Source organism: Simochromis diagramma, unplaced genomic scaffold (genome assembly GCF_900408965.1).
Source record: "Simochromis diagramma unplaced genomic scaffold, fSimDia1.1 OVJJ01000374.1, whole genome shotgun sequence".
NCBI lineage: Eukaryota > Metazoa > Chordata > Actinopteri > Cichliformes > Cichlidae > Simochromis > Simochromis diagramma.
In genome coordinates this window covers 146,391-159,874 of record NW_024386743.1, presented here as the reverse complement: position 1 = coordinate 159,874, position 13,484 = coordinate 146,391, and the positions used below count along the sequence as shown (strand labels likewise).

General features: G+C 42.5%; 1 protein-coding gene across 1 annotated transcript; it reads left to right on the top strand.

The window, feature by feature from the left end:
• Positions 1 to 204: 204 nt before the first annotated feature.
• Positions 205 to 13,117, top strand: LOC120723118 (NACHT, LRR and PYD domains-containing protein 3-like). The gene is made up of 6 exons (XM_040014490.1): positions 205 to 252; positions 337 to 414; positions 2,262 to 2,308; positions 4,762 to 4,806; positions 10,882 to 11,157; positions 12,750 to 13,117. Exons 3-6 carry the CDS (start codon positions 2,278 to 2,280, stop codon positions 13,094 to 13,096), a joined length of 699 nt encoding a protein of 232 aa, XP_039870424.1. The 5' UTR covers positions 205 to 252; positions 337 to 414; positions 2,262 to 2,277; the 3' UTR covers positions 13,097 to 13,117.
• The last annotated feature ends 367 nt before the right edge of the window (positions 13,118 to 13,484 follow it).

The following is a 13,484-nucleotide window of genomic DNA, read 5'->3' as shown; positions in this document are numbered from 1 at the left end:
GCAGCTTCCTCTGCCTCACACTGCTGTCTGACTGCATTCAGCTGATATTTGGACAGCACACATGATGGAAAGGAGGATTTCAGTTGATGTGCACATGAATGATTTGTGTTTCCTCTGCAGGTGAAGGTAGAAAGTGTGTGTGAGCTGATGTGGATTGAGCAGCATGGATCAGTGTGAGGACAGAGAGGAGGGAGTCCCTCCCTCTAAAAGCACTCTGTGTGGGGAACATGAGAGCCAGACCAAAGCTCAGAGGTGAGATGACCATCTCTAACTGTCCATGACTCTTCTCCATGTCACAGCTCAGCACTCACATCACTGCTCCATCATTATTCACAGGGACCAACCTGCACCTCCACCCAGGTCTAAAGGTCAGCCCATTGGTTTTAAAGCCCAGCCTCTGTCGGCTGCAGAGAGGTGAGCTGTTAGTATTTCTTTAGATTTAAACAGTCTTACCGTTGCTCTGTCATATTACCAGTTTTTCTGTATTTCTCCTCTCATGTTTTTAACCCTTTAAAGCCGGTCGGATCGGACACGCTCCGTTTTGCGTAACTATTTTTAAATCCTGGTAGCACTGCAACCACGTAAGCTATCGCACTAGTTTTTTTTTGCATATGAAACAGGAGGAGTTGTACTTACATCTTATGCCATCAGCTTGTCCTCGGTCACAGTTTCCTTCCACATATAGCTTTGCAAAAACTGGATAAAAAGCACTTGCAGCAACAAAAACACAATATTCCAGAAACACGCTTTGCCGATCCGATCAGCTGTTTGTAACACTTCCTACGTCCACCAGCGTGAACTATCGCATGTCCGCCATGTCCTGCCTGAAACCGAAAGTGACGTCATTTTGCGGAAATGTAGTTTTTTTTTTAACATCAAGGCCTTATGAGCCCATACTGGTGTTTTTAAAAGTTATGTTTGACTTTATGACTTTCTGTGTCGTTTCTGGGATGCTTAGGACTCATATTGCACTGCTGGAAATAGTTTATTTTGATGCATATGCTGTTGTTTTGGAAATTTGCATTATAATATTTATTTTCATTTTTCCTGCAGTATATAAAAATTGGTGTATTTCAAAAATAAAACTATGAAGACACTTAAAATAAATTTCCTGTCATGGGAAACTATTTTCTGCAACTTTTTTGTATTTACAGTTTTGAGGGATAAGCCTCTTAAATTTCTCTAACTAGAAATATATGTTAAAAAAACAAAAACGTTTTTTTGCAATTTATGTAATTACTATGCACTTAATGAAGACATATTATTAAAATTTGGACTATAATGGTTGTATCGATGTATACCAAGTTGAAATGCTCCCAAAAATGGCTCCACAGCATGTAAAAATATAATATAAGCTCAGGCGGACTTGGTTCTATGGTAGGTCTTAAAGGGTTAAAGATCAAAGATGGAGAAGTCTGTTCAGGAGCAGCTGCATGAAATGTTGGAAAATTTGGAAAAGGAGGAGTTGCAACTTTTCCACTGGCACCTGCAGGATGTTCCTGTTGGTGTTTTCATAACCCTGGAAAAGTGCCATTTGGAGAACCTAGACATACTGGAAACTATATATTTGATGATGCAGACATATACTAATGACCATGTGATGGAAGTGGCAACATCAGTTTCAAAGAAGATGAAAGAAGGTGACCGAGAGGAAAATGACATGAAACCCCCCATATGGAAAAGATATATATAAATCTTATAAAGTTTGTATCTGTCTTGTGTGAAACTTGTATGAAAAGCATATAAGAGTGAAAACAGATATAAGATCCCTTGAAAAATTATATAATGAAACTTGTATGTTTTGGGTACTTACTAAAACAATGTATGAAAGCAATGAGAAACTGAAAGACAGTAAATCATATAAGGTCTACATGGTCAAAGGAGCTTGCAAAGAAAGGCGTCTGGACTTCTTTAAGTTACTTGAAGACGTTTCACCTCTCATCCGAGAAGCTTCTTCAGTTCTAAGGTCAAATGGTGGAGAGTCCCAGTCCAGACGCCTTTCTTTGCAAGCTCCTTTGACTACGATGACCTGGATGACTGAGAACCTTCACAGACATAAGGTCTACATGATTTACTCATGAAAGTGGCCACTTTCATGAGTAATCACATATAAGTTTTTACTATTTCTTTTCCATATGGGCCTCAGTGCAGAATGAACACACATCATTGTCAAATTCATTTCATAAAATGTATTAAAAATTCAGGCTGTATTAGCCTGACTGTAGTTCAGTTTTGTGACTTCTTTTTGTGTTTCATGACAGATATGGAGCGGATGAGATGAGTATTCAATGCGACACCATTTTTCTAAGTAAATATGCTTCTTAAAAAGTTATTGACATTAATTAAGTTATTTGTAAGAATGAGAAATGACACAGGGAAAACATATTGAACTTACATACTGAAATTTGTTTAATACTTTATACAAAAGCCTTTGTTGTTGCCTGCTTCAAGGTTCAAGCTTCAAGGTCCCTGCTCTATGGAGAAACTAGTCACATGCAAAGCTCAGTTAGGATTTTGGGTTCCACTCAAACAGTCTTAAAATCCTAAAGGTTCCGTGGGCCTCTTCTATGAACTCTGAACTTTAGTTCTTTCCATAGATTTTCCGTTGATTTGGTTGGATTCAGTCAGGCTGGCAGCTTTATTTTCTCTCTGGGAAACAAATTGAGAAATCATTGTCTTGCTGAAACATTCGCTCTCATTTAATCTTATCCATTCTGATAGGTACGGAGCCCCGCAGGGGACATGGGAGAAAAAAAAATTAGGGAGGAAAAAAAATAAATTAGGGAGAAAAAAAAAATTAAGACGGACTTTTGCGAGATCTCGCAAAACAAACTCGGGATCTCGCAAAAGTATCGCGAGATATCACAAAAGTTTTAGCCGCATTCTTCGGAGGCCGCCAGCTCGAAGCCGACCGGGAGGTCGAGGCACGATGTGCCGGGAAAGCGGTGTTCCTCCCGGCTGTAGTAGGTCTCGACCTCCCGTTAGCTTCAAGCTAGTGGGTGTCAGATCTCCAAAAACGTCGGAGCACTTTTGCAAATATGTGATGTCTTGTAAACCGAGCAGGTATCTGACGTTTACACAACTACATTCACGCCTCAAAATATCTTAAAAGTGTATTATAAGAGTAATATTACAACTAAGTAGCTGCCGCCATTGTTGGAATTCAACTTTCGCGAGGAAGTTTTGCGAGATCTCGCAATACTTTTGCGAGATCCCGAGTTTGTTTTGCAAGATCACGCAAAAGCCCGTCTTAATTTTTTTTTTTTCTCCCTAATTTTTTTTTTTCTCCCTAATTTTTTTTTTCTCCCATGTCCCCTGCGGGGCTCCGTAGATAGGTAGCACCAGATTTCTATCACAAATGTTTTGGTACATATTTTCTATTCATTCTCCCTTCTTGCTTTGGCTCTGATGGGGGCAGATGCATCTCTCTCCCTCCCTTATCTTTACTGCTTGGCTTCGTATGTCTTATGTCTAGTCGTGTCTATCTCTAGCCCCAGAAGAGCCTCTCAGTCCTGTTCTCTAAAACCTAAACAAGAATCATGGATTTCATCAACTGTTCTCTAAATGCAATTGACGCTCTCCTCTCCACGAGAAGCCTGAGTTCAGGAGAGCCCAACTATCCTGGAGCGACTTTCCCTGCCGGATAAACAATGGATGGATGGTAGAACTGGCTCGTCGTGTGCCTGGTGGGACTGTCAATTGATGACATTGAAGACATCTACCTATTTGGAACCACGATAACAGGGTTCTTGGTGATCGGAGCTGACTTGGCCCTGGCTTACTGAAGAAATTGACTACAGCTGTTCAAATCCCCACAAGGCTGGCCCCTATGATCGAAGCAATGGTGAGAGCCATGAGTACTCAGCCTGTTCTTATTAAACGCAATATGGGAAAGATCTTGGAGAATCTTATTGCTCTTCAACGGGAAATTGATACACCTGGTGACCAGTGATGGTCATTAAGAACAACTGTAAATTTCAGATGCAGTCTGTTCGTGCTAACCCAAATAGCCATTATCTTCATCTCATTTGGCTCGAAGGCCAAGGCTGATGGGAACATCAAAAATTCTCCTTGACAACGGGACTGTTTGACACTTTTGCCCATATCCTTTCAAGCCCACCTCCGTAGGCTGCGGACTGTTTACTTCCGCTTAACTGGGTGAAAGGACACTCTCAAGCTGAAAACAGGACACACACACACACAAGCAAGTACACAAGTGTCACAGATATGCATTCACTCACCCTCACCCATCCGAAATGCATGTCACATGCTTACATAGTGTACATGGGAATATTCATGTGCTTTTTTGTGCTGAGGTGTTTTTTTACTGTCGTCAAACTGGTCTCTCATTTAGGTGCCCAGTTTGAGTAGAGTTCTTTTTTCTCCTCTTGTCCCTGATGTGTGTACTTTCACTGATTTCCCTTATGGCACGGCTATATCTGCAGCCTCAGTTGGTGCCATGACTTTCCATGCCTTTTTGCACCACCCTTTCTTCATGTGTTTAACACTTTTTCCCATTATTATTTCTCAGTATTACACATAACTTAATTCATAGACATCTATGCTTCTTTGCATGTGTGGATTGGAAGGGTTACCGATATCTGCTGGGAATTTGATGTCAGTGGCACCTTTATAAATATATTTACTAAGAAAATTGATGATGAATTCAATACTTTTTTTCCCACTGCATATGGCTTTGAAGCCTAAAATATTTTCACTCTCAAATGGCAGTTTTGTAATTCAAGATGTGCCTTCCTCCAGCAGGAAATCTCTCATCCCAAGGAGCTTTATCAGTTTCATCAAAAGGTAAGAGTCAACATCTGCTACAACTACACTGTTAAACATTATCATGACCAACAAAGGACAAATCCTTTACTGCTCAGCAGTGTTGGGTAAGTTACTTTAAAATAGTAACTTAGTTACATTACTAGTTACTTCTCTCAAAAGTAACTCAGTTACTTCAAGTTACTTGTTACTTTCAAAGTAACTAGTTACTAGGGAAAGTAACTTTGGTTTTACTCAGAATTCTCTTGTTAATGTGTTGCTTCCATAACTTTGCCAGTCTTCTAGCTTGTTTACTTGCCACAAGTGCACTGTGCCACCGACCAATAGACAGGAAAAGATAATGTGCATATTTCCACGAGAGAAATCCCACGCCTGGACCGTCATTGACTGCTGCCATGATTCTAGCCTACGTCACAGCATCATGTGCGCCTTTTACATCCAACACAAAAACTGCAGTCGTGGTGCTTTCAATTGTACTCAGAACTCTGAAATTCTGCCTTCTGAATAGGAAGATGTTGGTAACACCAGACTGCAGATGAGCTGCATACAGGGCTGGACTGGGACAGAAAATTGGCCCCGACACTTTGACTAGAGACTGGCCCACCATTATAGGAAAAATGATAAAGCCTTTGAATGAAAACAAACACTGTTGTGACAGTGATGTACACTGTTCTGATGGTATATATGCATCAATCTATCAATCGTTTGTTGTAAGATTCAGATAATTATTTTTTTAAAAGCTAGACATTTTAAATGAGAATAAGAAAGAAAAGTATTTCTTTGTGCCCACCTCTCCCGGTTAAAGCCCTATCTGGCCCCCCTGGCAAAACTTTGCTAGATCCGCCCCTGCACAGTTACCAGCTGTCAGCTACCTAAAAAAGGATCCTGGTGTTATTTGTCTCTCAGAAACAGTTCATAACTTCCCTTCAACTCATTCATGTCACCTAAAAGGTAAACCTGTTTCTCCATCACCTGTTCAGCTCTGATGATTCAGTAAGGACATCTCCTGGTTTCATCTTCATGTTTCCCTCTCACCAGATATACAAACCATATCATGACCAGCAGCTTTTTTGCAGCTGTGGCTCCAGCAAACATCAGCTGATACTAGAAATTAATATTAAATTCTAACAACAGCTGATCAAGCTTAAACGTGCTGCTGTTGTTTAGCGCGACATCTGCTGGTTTCCTCTTTCGGCGCAAAGTGGGAGATAAACAAACAAGAGAGAAAAGACGATCAGCTGATCATTGATCAGTTTTCATGATTGAAGTAGAAACGGGAGAGGGAGGGGGGAGAATGAAAGAAGAGGCAGCTGTGCAGCAAAGACACAGAATAACTCCAGCTTTGTGTCTTTTCCATTGTAGCTGAATTACGGGACAAACTGTTCCTTTTCACCTCAATAAGAAACGCGTAATATTTTCTCTGAATACCAGACGGGACGGTTGACAACTCTAATAACTTATGAACAAGCTAGCACGCAGTACGGAAAAAGTCAGAATAACGAAAAAAAACTCCACCTAAACTTGGTTTATATCTGACCCAGAGAGACTACAGGTCATAACTTCTTACCTGAAGTTCAGTTCACAATTGGACCGGCGGCCGCCTCGGGTCTCTTTTCCTTCTGTGTCCCCTTTCTCCAGCCCGAGAACGTGTTGCTTTCTCTCATCCACCTGCTGGCCTCCACCACTTGCTAATGTTACTGAATCTGTGGAAGCTCCGCGATGGCCACCACACGAAGTAACGACCCTATCTAAATCCCAGTAACGACTAACGCGTTCCTGATTTTGGCATAATAACTAGTTACCGTGCTCGTTACCACAATAATAACGTAGTTACTGTAACGCGTTACTTAATAACGCGTTAGTCCCAACACTGCTGCTCAGTGACTCTCTAATCCCACAAGACACAAGTTGATATGGACATTTGGATGTAGATTAAATTTGTAGATTAAAAATCAATTAAATCATTCATTCATGATTCAATATAGTGAGCAAAAGCTTGATCACTTTTTGTTATATTTATACCAGACCCAAGGACCTAAGTGCTGAGACTAAGGCTGACATATTTTATCACTAACACATGAATGACAACAGTCCATGCTGGCCAGTGTTACGGCCTGGAGGCCAGACAAGGAGAATGAATCCAAATGCAGACACAGATGGAAGCACTGATAGACGTGATACTGAGATTTATTTACAGGCTGTGATATAACAAACATAAACTATGAACTATGGCACAAGCGTGAGCTGTGAACAAACAACCATAAACTGTGAACTTTGGCACAAACATGAGCCTTGAAAAAGGCATGAAGCATAAATTGTAAGCTATGGTGCAGTTCAGATTTTATTGTCCGTGAAATGAGAGTTCCAGTAGTTTATCGGGGAAAACAGTGTTAGGAGTTAAAATGTCTCACTCAAAGCAGGTGGAGGATGGCGGGGAAGCGGAAAGATAGTCCAAAAGGTCCGTGTGAGTCTCCAGTTGGCATTTTTCCATATGAAGTGATCCAATGAATCCCAATTGCTGTGAGAGGAAGGCAGGCAGATGGAGTGATGAGAAAAGCGGGGCATGAACTGAACTTAATTTGCCAAGAAGACCAGTGTCCTAGTAAACGTCAGTATAGTTAAGAGATGAACAAGGTGAACAGGCAGATTACTGAAAGCAGAGAAAACACAAGGTAAACAAGAATATTAACTATGACAAAAGACAAGAAAGCTTTGGCAGCCTAACACTAACACAGGTTAGCTGAAGATCGAGTAGGCCGGGTGTCCAATGATAAGCTGGGGTGAAGGTGGGGCATCGGAAGGAGGGCACAGAGGGCTTGAGAGCACCAGTTTAACATGAGAGACATGGAAAAAAGTGTGAACCCGTAACAATGGAGGGAGTGTTAGCTTGACCGCCGTAGGGCTAATTACTCTGTCTACCTTAAAAGGTCCATTGTAGGAAACCATGGCAACATTGCAGGTGGTGTTGGATGGACGGAATGGTGAGCTCAGTTTCTTGCTGAGGAAAAAGCAGCAGCTGATAACCTATGAATACTTTAAATGGGAACAAGCCTGTGGCATAGAAGGCAAGAGTTTTGTGAGTATATTCAACCCAGAGAGAAGCAGACCAGGTGGCAGGGTAATGGGTGGTTACACAGTGTGGTCTCAAGCTCTTAATTAAGGTGTTTAGTTTATCCATTAGTCTGTGGATGATAATCAGACCTTAGGCAGGGCTTAGCCCTCAAGGTTGTGCAAAAGGCCTTCCAAACCTGAGATGAAAATTGTGGACCCCTATCAGACACTACTTCTGCAGGGATCCCATGGAGTTGGAAGATGTGTTCCACCTGCACCAGGAGGCTGTGGGGAATCTTTGAGAATCTATCTGCAATGGTGAGTATGACAGTTTTTCCTGCAGAAACCAGGAGTCCTGTGACAAAATCCAATGTGATATGGGACCATGGGCCATTTGGTTTGGGTAATGGCTGCAACAGTCCTGCAGGACGCTGATTCCGTGACTTGTTCCTGGCACACACAGTACAAGTGGCCACATACTCCCTGATGTACCTGTCCAATGTCTCCCAACAAAAGTGTCTTTTAATCAAAGTGAAAGTCCGACCTCTGCCTGTGTGGCAGGCGAACTTGGAGGTGTGAATCCATTCAAGGACCTTTGAACGAACCACCGCGGGTGCATAGCACCAGTCTGCCAGACCCAAGATCTGTTTCCATTTGAAGTGCGCAATAAATGGATCCTCCACGTTCCATGAGTCTGCCCCAATCCTGCAGCTGACCGGAAGTATAAAAGGTAACTCTGAGTGATTCAAGTCAGAGTCAAACTGGCGGGGGAGAGCATCTGGCGTTACTTTCCTAGAACCTGGACGGTAAGAGATTGAGACGTTAAAGGACCAAAGAGTAGCAGGGCTTGCCGAGCATTTAATCTTGTAGCATGCAGTAAGTAAGTCAAGTTCTTGTGATCAGTCCAGACTATAAATGGTTGTTCTGTGTCTTCCACAAGGTGCCTAGGGTGCACGCTGAAGCTAGACAATTGGTGTGGTGTGTGTGTGTTTGGGGGGGGGTCTAATGGCATGAGGGGAATATCTAGAATATCTAATCGTTTTGGGATTTCAACATTTATTAGACTTTGCTCAGAACCCCAATTTATAAGGGCTTGACGTCACTCCCACGTAACAAGCAGGTCTGGCTCAGATCTGGTATCAAGTCGGCACTGCTGGCTGACTTCTGGCATGATAAGACGTATGTCGTAAAGATATGGGCCAGGCCTCGCATAGATGGCACTGTCTATGTGATGGCATGCCACATCTGGCTCAATTGTGGTCTGGTTTATGTGGCCCAGGCCTGCAGAAAACAGGTCTGGCCCAGATCTGGCAACAAGCTGGCACTTCTGACTGACTGGTGTCATGGCAGAGTGTATGTCAACCAGATGTGCACCAGATCTGGCAATGACGGCACTGTTTATGTTCCTATTTTCCTATTTTAGTTAGAAGACCCAAATGCCATGTTGCAATACTATACTGCTGTGGTAGCCAATGTTTCAAATGCAGGTTTGACAGGTGTGTGACTTTACACTTTATCCAAAGCCTACTAACGGTTTACTCATGTTAACCACTGGGTGGCTGTAGCTCAGGCAGTAGAGCAGGTCACCTACTGATCGGAAGGTTAGTGATTCGATCCCTGGCTCCTCCAGTCTGCATGTTGAGAGTGTGAATATGTATTAATGTAGTTAGGAAGCACCCAGTTAAGAGAAAGTGTGTGATTAGGTGAATGTGGCTTGTTGTAGAGAGCACAATCGGGGAGAGTAATAAAGTGTTATATAAGAATCAGTGTATTCACTGTCTGAACAGTTTTGTCATGTTACTTTTGAATGTTCTGGCACATGTTGTTATTACACGACTTGATTAAGGTACACATTAGGCTGATATCTGGGGCCAGAGCTGAAACTGTTCTGGGACAGCACAGGGCCAGCAGTGTGTATGCAACTGGCCTTGTGCTGGCCCATGTGTGGGCCATCTCTGGCAAACCAGGTCTGGGCCACCAAAGGTCCGTCATTCTTTGCGGTATGTCTAAGCACATTGTGTAGGCCATACCAATTTTGTTATGTGGGCTGATTAGCTGGGTGGATGACAGATAAGATCCACAAGAAAAAAAGTCGCTCCCTCTCCTCCGGGGACAACTGGGACCAGCCAATTTGCATAGGTTCCAGTGTGGTGCTGAACTGTGTGTGGAACTAACGTGAGGAAACTTGGAAAAGTTCCCTAACCCTTTCCTTTTCCTAACCTGAAGCAGACTCATCACGGGTGGTGAGCTGATCTGTCATAGTCTCATTCAACGGAGAAATACCCCCTGTTACGCTTGATCTGGCCAGCCCACCTCCGCTGCTATACTTCACTGACCCTGACGAAGGGTTAGCAATTTTCGAAGTGAACCATTCTCAGAAACAGGTTAAGCAAACGTTGTTTTAAACTGACCTAAAAACATGTCATAGGAGTAGAACGGCAAGGAATGGGTCAACACCCATCACTGCCCCCCTCAGGACTCGCTCCCGCAATTTGCTGATCAGGTAAGAGACCCACGTCACGTCATCAATGAAAGTGCGTGGAGAGCGACCAAACACTAGGCTACACTGAAGCAAAAACTCACTGCAAGTGGGTCCCTAGAGGGTCCGTAAGTGCGGATACAAGTTAACAAATCTCGTAAATCAATGTAGCTGTTTCTAATTTATATGTTTAGCATTTCTACTGCAGCAGACCGAGACACAGTTACAAACCTGTGTCTGTGAGTCAGGTTCTGTCTAGATGGAAACAGCCTGCCCAACAGGATGCACATTGTGCAGTTTTATGGGCAATAAGCAGGGAGCATAAGAATAAGAGTCTTGGAAATGACCTCCCTTAGATAACAATAGATTTCAGGTACTTGAAGAAATGGCACAACACTGTGCTTATACTTTCCATCTTGGGAGTTTATGGGACTTTTAGATTCAAATATAAAGTCATCGGAATTCACTCACATGTGAAATCTATCAATCTTAATCTATTGGCACATCTTCCTAAAAGTGTTAAGTTTACTAAGATAGATGTTTGTGTTTATTTTTTCTTCATTTAGAGGAGCTTCTCATGTTGCGGAGAGAATTTGTGAGGAGGGTGTCAACAGAAATCCTTACACAGCTCCTTGAAGCCCTTGTTAGTGATGCCATTTTAGATGATTTGGAAAAAGAATCAATAATAGAAGAAAACAAATCCAGAGCAAATAAGGCTCGGTGCTTTGTTGACACAGTTAGGAAAAAAGGAAACAAAGCCTGCAGGATAATGATCAAACATCTTCGGAAACTAGATCCAGTTCTCTTCTCTGAACTGCATCGATCATCATTTGTAAAGAAAGGTGAGGCCACACATCTGTGTAACAAAGGTCTGTTTACTCACTCCCATGTTAATTTAATTTTTTTTTTATTTGTATATATTTTAAAATTTTTGAAATGTGTTTTTAGACCTGTTACCAATCAGGTGCTTTATACACTTTCCAGTGTTTTACCATTGTAAATTATTATGACGTTATGTGTTCCAGCATGATATCCCTACAGTTATAATGACTGAATTATTACTCTATTCAAATGATTATTATTCCAAAATTACTAGCTTGTTATCTAACTATGTAATCCAAAGTTGATCTAAACAATCTAGCTGAACCTAGTACAGGATTTGCCTAATACTTTTGACAATTATTATAGTTATAGAGTAGCTCTATGAAACTCATCTAAAGCAACATATGATACTCATCAAGATACATTAAACTATCCATCCATCCATTTCCTTCCACTTATCCGCAACTCCTACGCCCTGCCCATGATCAGGTACCCCTGCTGGGATAATACGCTGGCTAAAACAGGAGATAGAAGTCACCGACATCAAGATGAGGAAGCTTGTGACCATGGATGGAGGGTTTCACCCCAACTCCAGCACCCTGAGGCTGTATGCCAAGGCTATATGCCAAGCGGAAGGAAAGAGGCCGGGAAATGGTGAGCGTCAGTACCGACCGCGTGCTCAGTGAATACCTCAGGCAGCAGAAACTCAAGAAAGAGGAGGATGAGGAGGAACCATCATGGAAGGACAAGCCCCTGCATAGATAGAGAAGGTGGCTGACATCCAGAAATCCTACCAGTGACTGGACAAAGCTGGACTGAAAGACAGCACAGAGGTATGAATCATGGCAGCACAGGAAAAAGCTCTGAGCACAAGATCCATAGAGGCTGGTGTCAATGACAGCAGGCAAGACCCCAGGTGCAGGCTGTGTAAAGATGCCCCTGAGACAATCCAGCACATAGTAGCAGGGTGCAAGATGCTAGCAGGCAGGGCATACATGGAACGCCATAACCAAGTGGCCGGCATAGTGTACAGAAATATCTGTGACAAGTATGGCCTGGAAGTCCCGAGGTCAAAATGGGAGATGTCCCCAAGGATGGTGGAGAATGACCGAGCTAAGATCCTGTGGGACTTCCAGATATAGATGGACAAAACTCTGGTAGAAGATGGCCATAGTGATAGATGTAGCAGTTCCGAATGACAGCAACATCAGGAAGAAGGAACACAAGAAGCTGGAGAAGTACCAATCGCTCAGAGAAGAGCTCGAGAAGATGTGGAGGGTGAATCACCCGATAGTGAACTCAAGAGATTTAAATGATTTTCAAAAGTGAAAGTAGCACTAACTTAGGACTCCGAGATGATGTCACTGAGGTCAAAGTTTTGAAAACTTGACAGAATTCCTTTTTTCCTCAAGTGCACAAGAACATTAGATAGGGTTTTGTCTAATTATTTAAAATAAAAAAAAAATTCATACATCAGAAAAAGATCTGAAAGAAAAGTAATGTCAAAATGCAGGAGAGGGTGCAGTTACATTTCTTTGTTCTGTATAAACAATTCCACAACACACTAATAATGCTAATATCTCTTATCTTTTATTTTGTTGTTTTCATTCAGAGGCTCTGAAAAGGGGTCAGTCCAAACTGAAATCTCACCTGAAGAAGAAGTTCCAGTGTGTGGTTGAGGGAATTTCAGAAACATTAAACAAAACCCCTCTTAATCAGATATACACAGGGCTCTACATCACACAGGGAGAGATTGCAGAGATCAATAAAGAACATGAGGTCAGACAGATTGAAACAGCATCCAGGAAACCAGACAGACCAGAAACAACAATCAGAGAAGAAGACATCTTTAAAGACTTACCGGGAAGAGATGAACAAATCAGAACAGTGCTGACAAAGGGAGTGGCTGGCATTGGGGAAAACAGTCTTAACACAGAAATACAGCCTGGACTGGGCTGAAGACAAAGCCAACCAGGACATCCAGTTCATATTTCCATTCACTTTCAGAGAGCTGAATGTGCTGAAAGAGGAAAAGTTCAGCTTGGTGGGACTTGTTCATCACTTCTTTACTGAAACCAAAGAAGCAGGAATCTGCAGCTTTGAAGACTTCCAGGTTGTGTTCATCTTTGATGGTCTGGATGAGTGTCGACTTCCTCTGGACTTCCACAAAACTACAATCCTAACTGACCCTAGAAAGTCCACCTCAGTGGATGTGCTGCTGATAAATCTCATCAGGGGGAAACTGCTTCCCTCTGCTCGCCTCTGGATAACCACACGACCTGCAGCAGCCAATCAGATCCCCCGCAACTGTGTTTGCATGGTGACAGAGATCAGAGGGTTCACTGAC

Excerpts from the sequence above, each read along its gene's own strand:
- LOC120723118 (XM_040014490.1), top strand. The coding sequence starts at position 2,278 with ATGAGTATTCAATGCGACACCATTTTTCTAA. Across the intron at positions 2,309-4,761 it reads ATGCGACACCATTTTTCTAA|CAGGAAATCTCTCATCCCAA; the intron begins GTAAATATGCTT and ends GCCTTCCTCCAG. Across the intron at positions 4,807-10,881 it reads TTTATCAGTTTCATCAAAAG|AGGAGCTTCTCATGTTGCGG; the intron begins GTAAGAGTCAAC and ends TTCTTCATTTAG.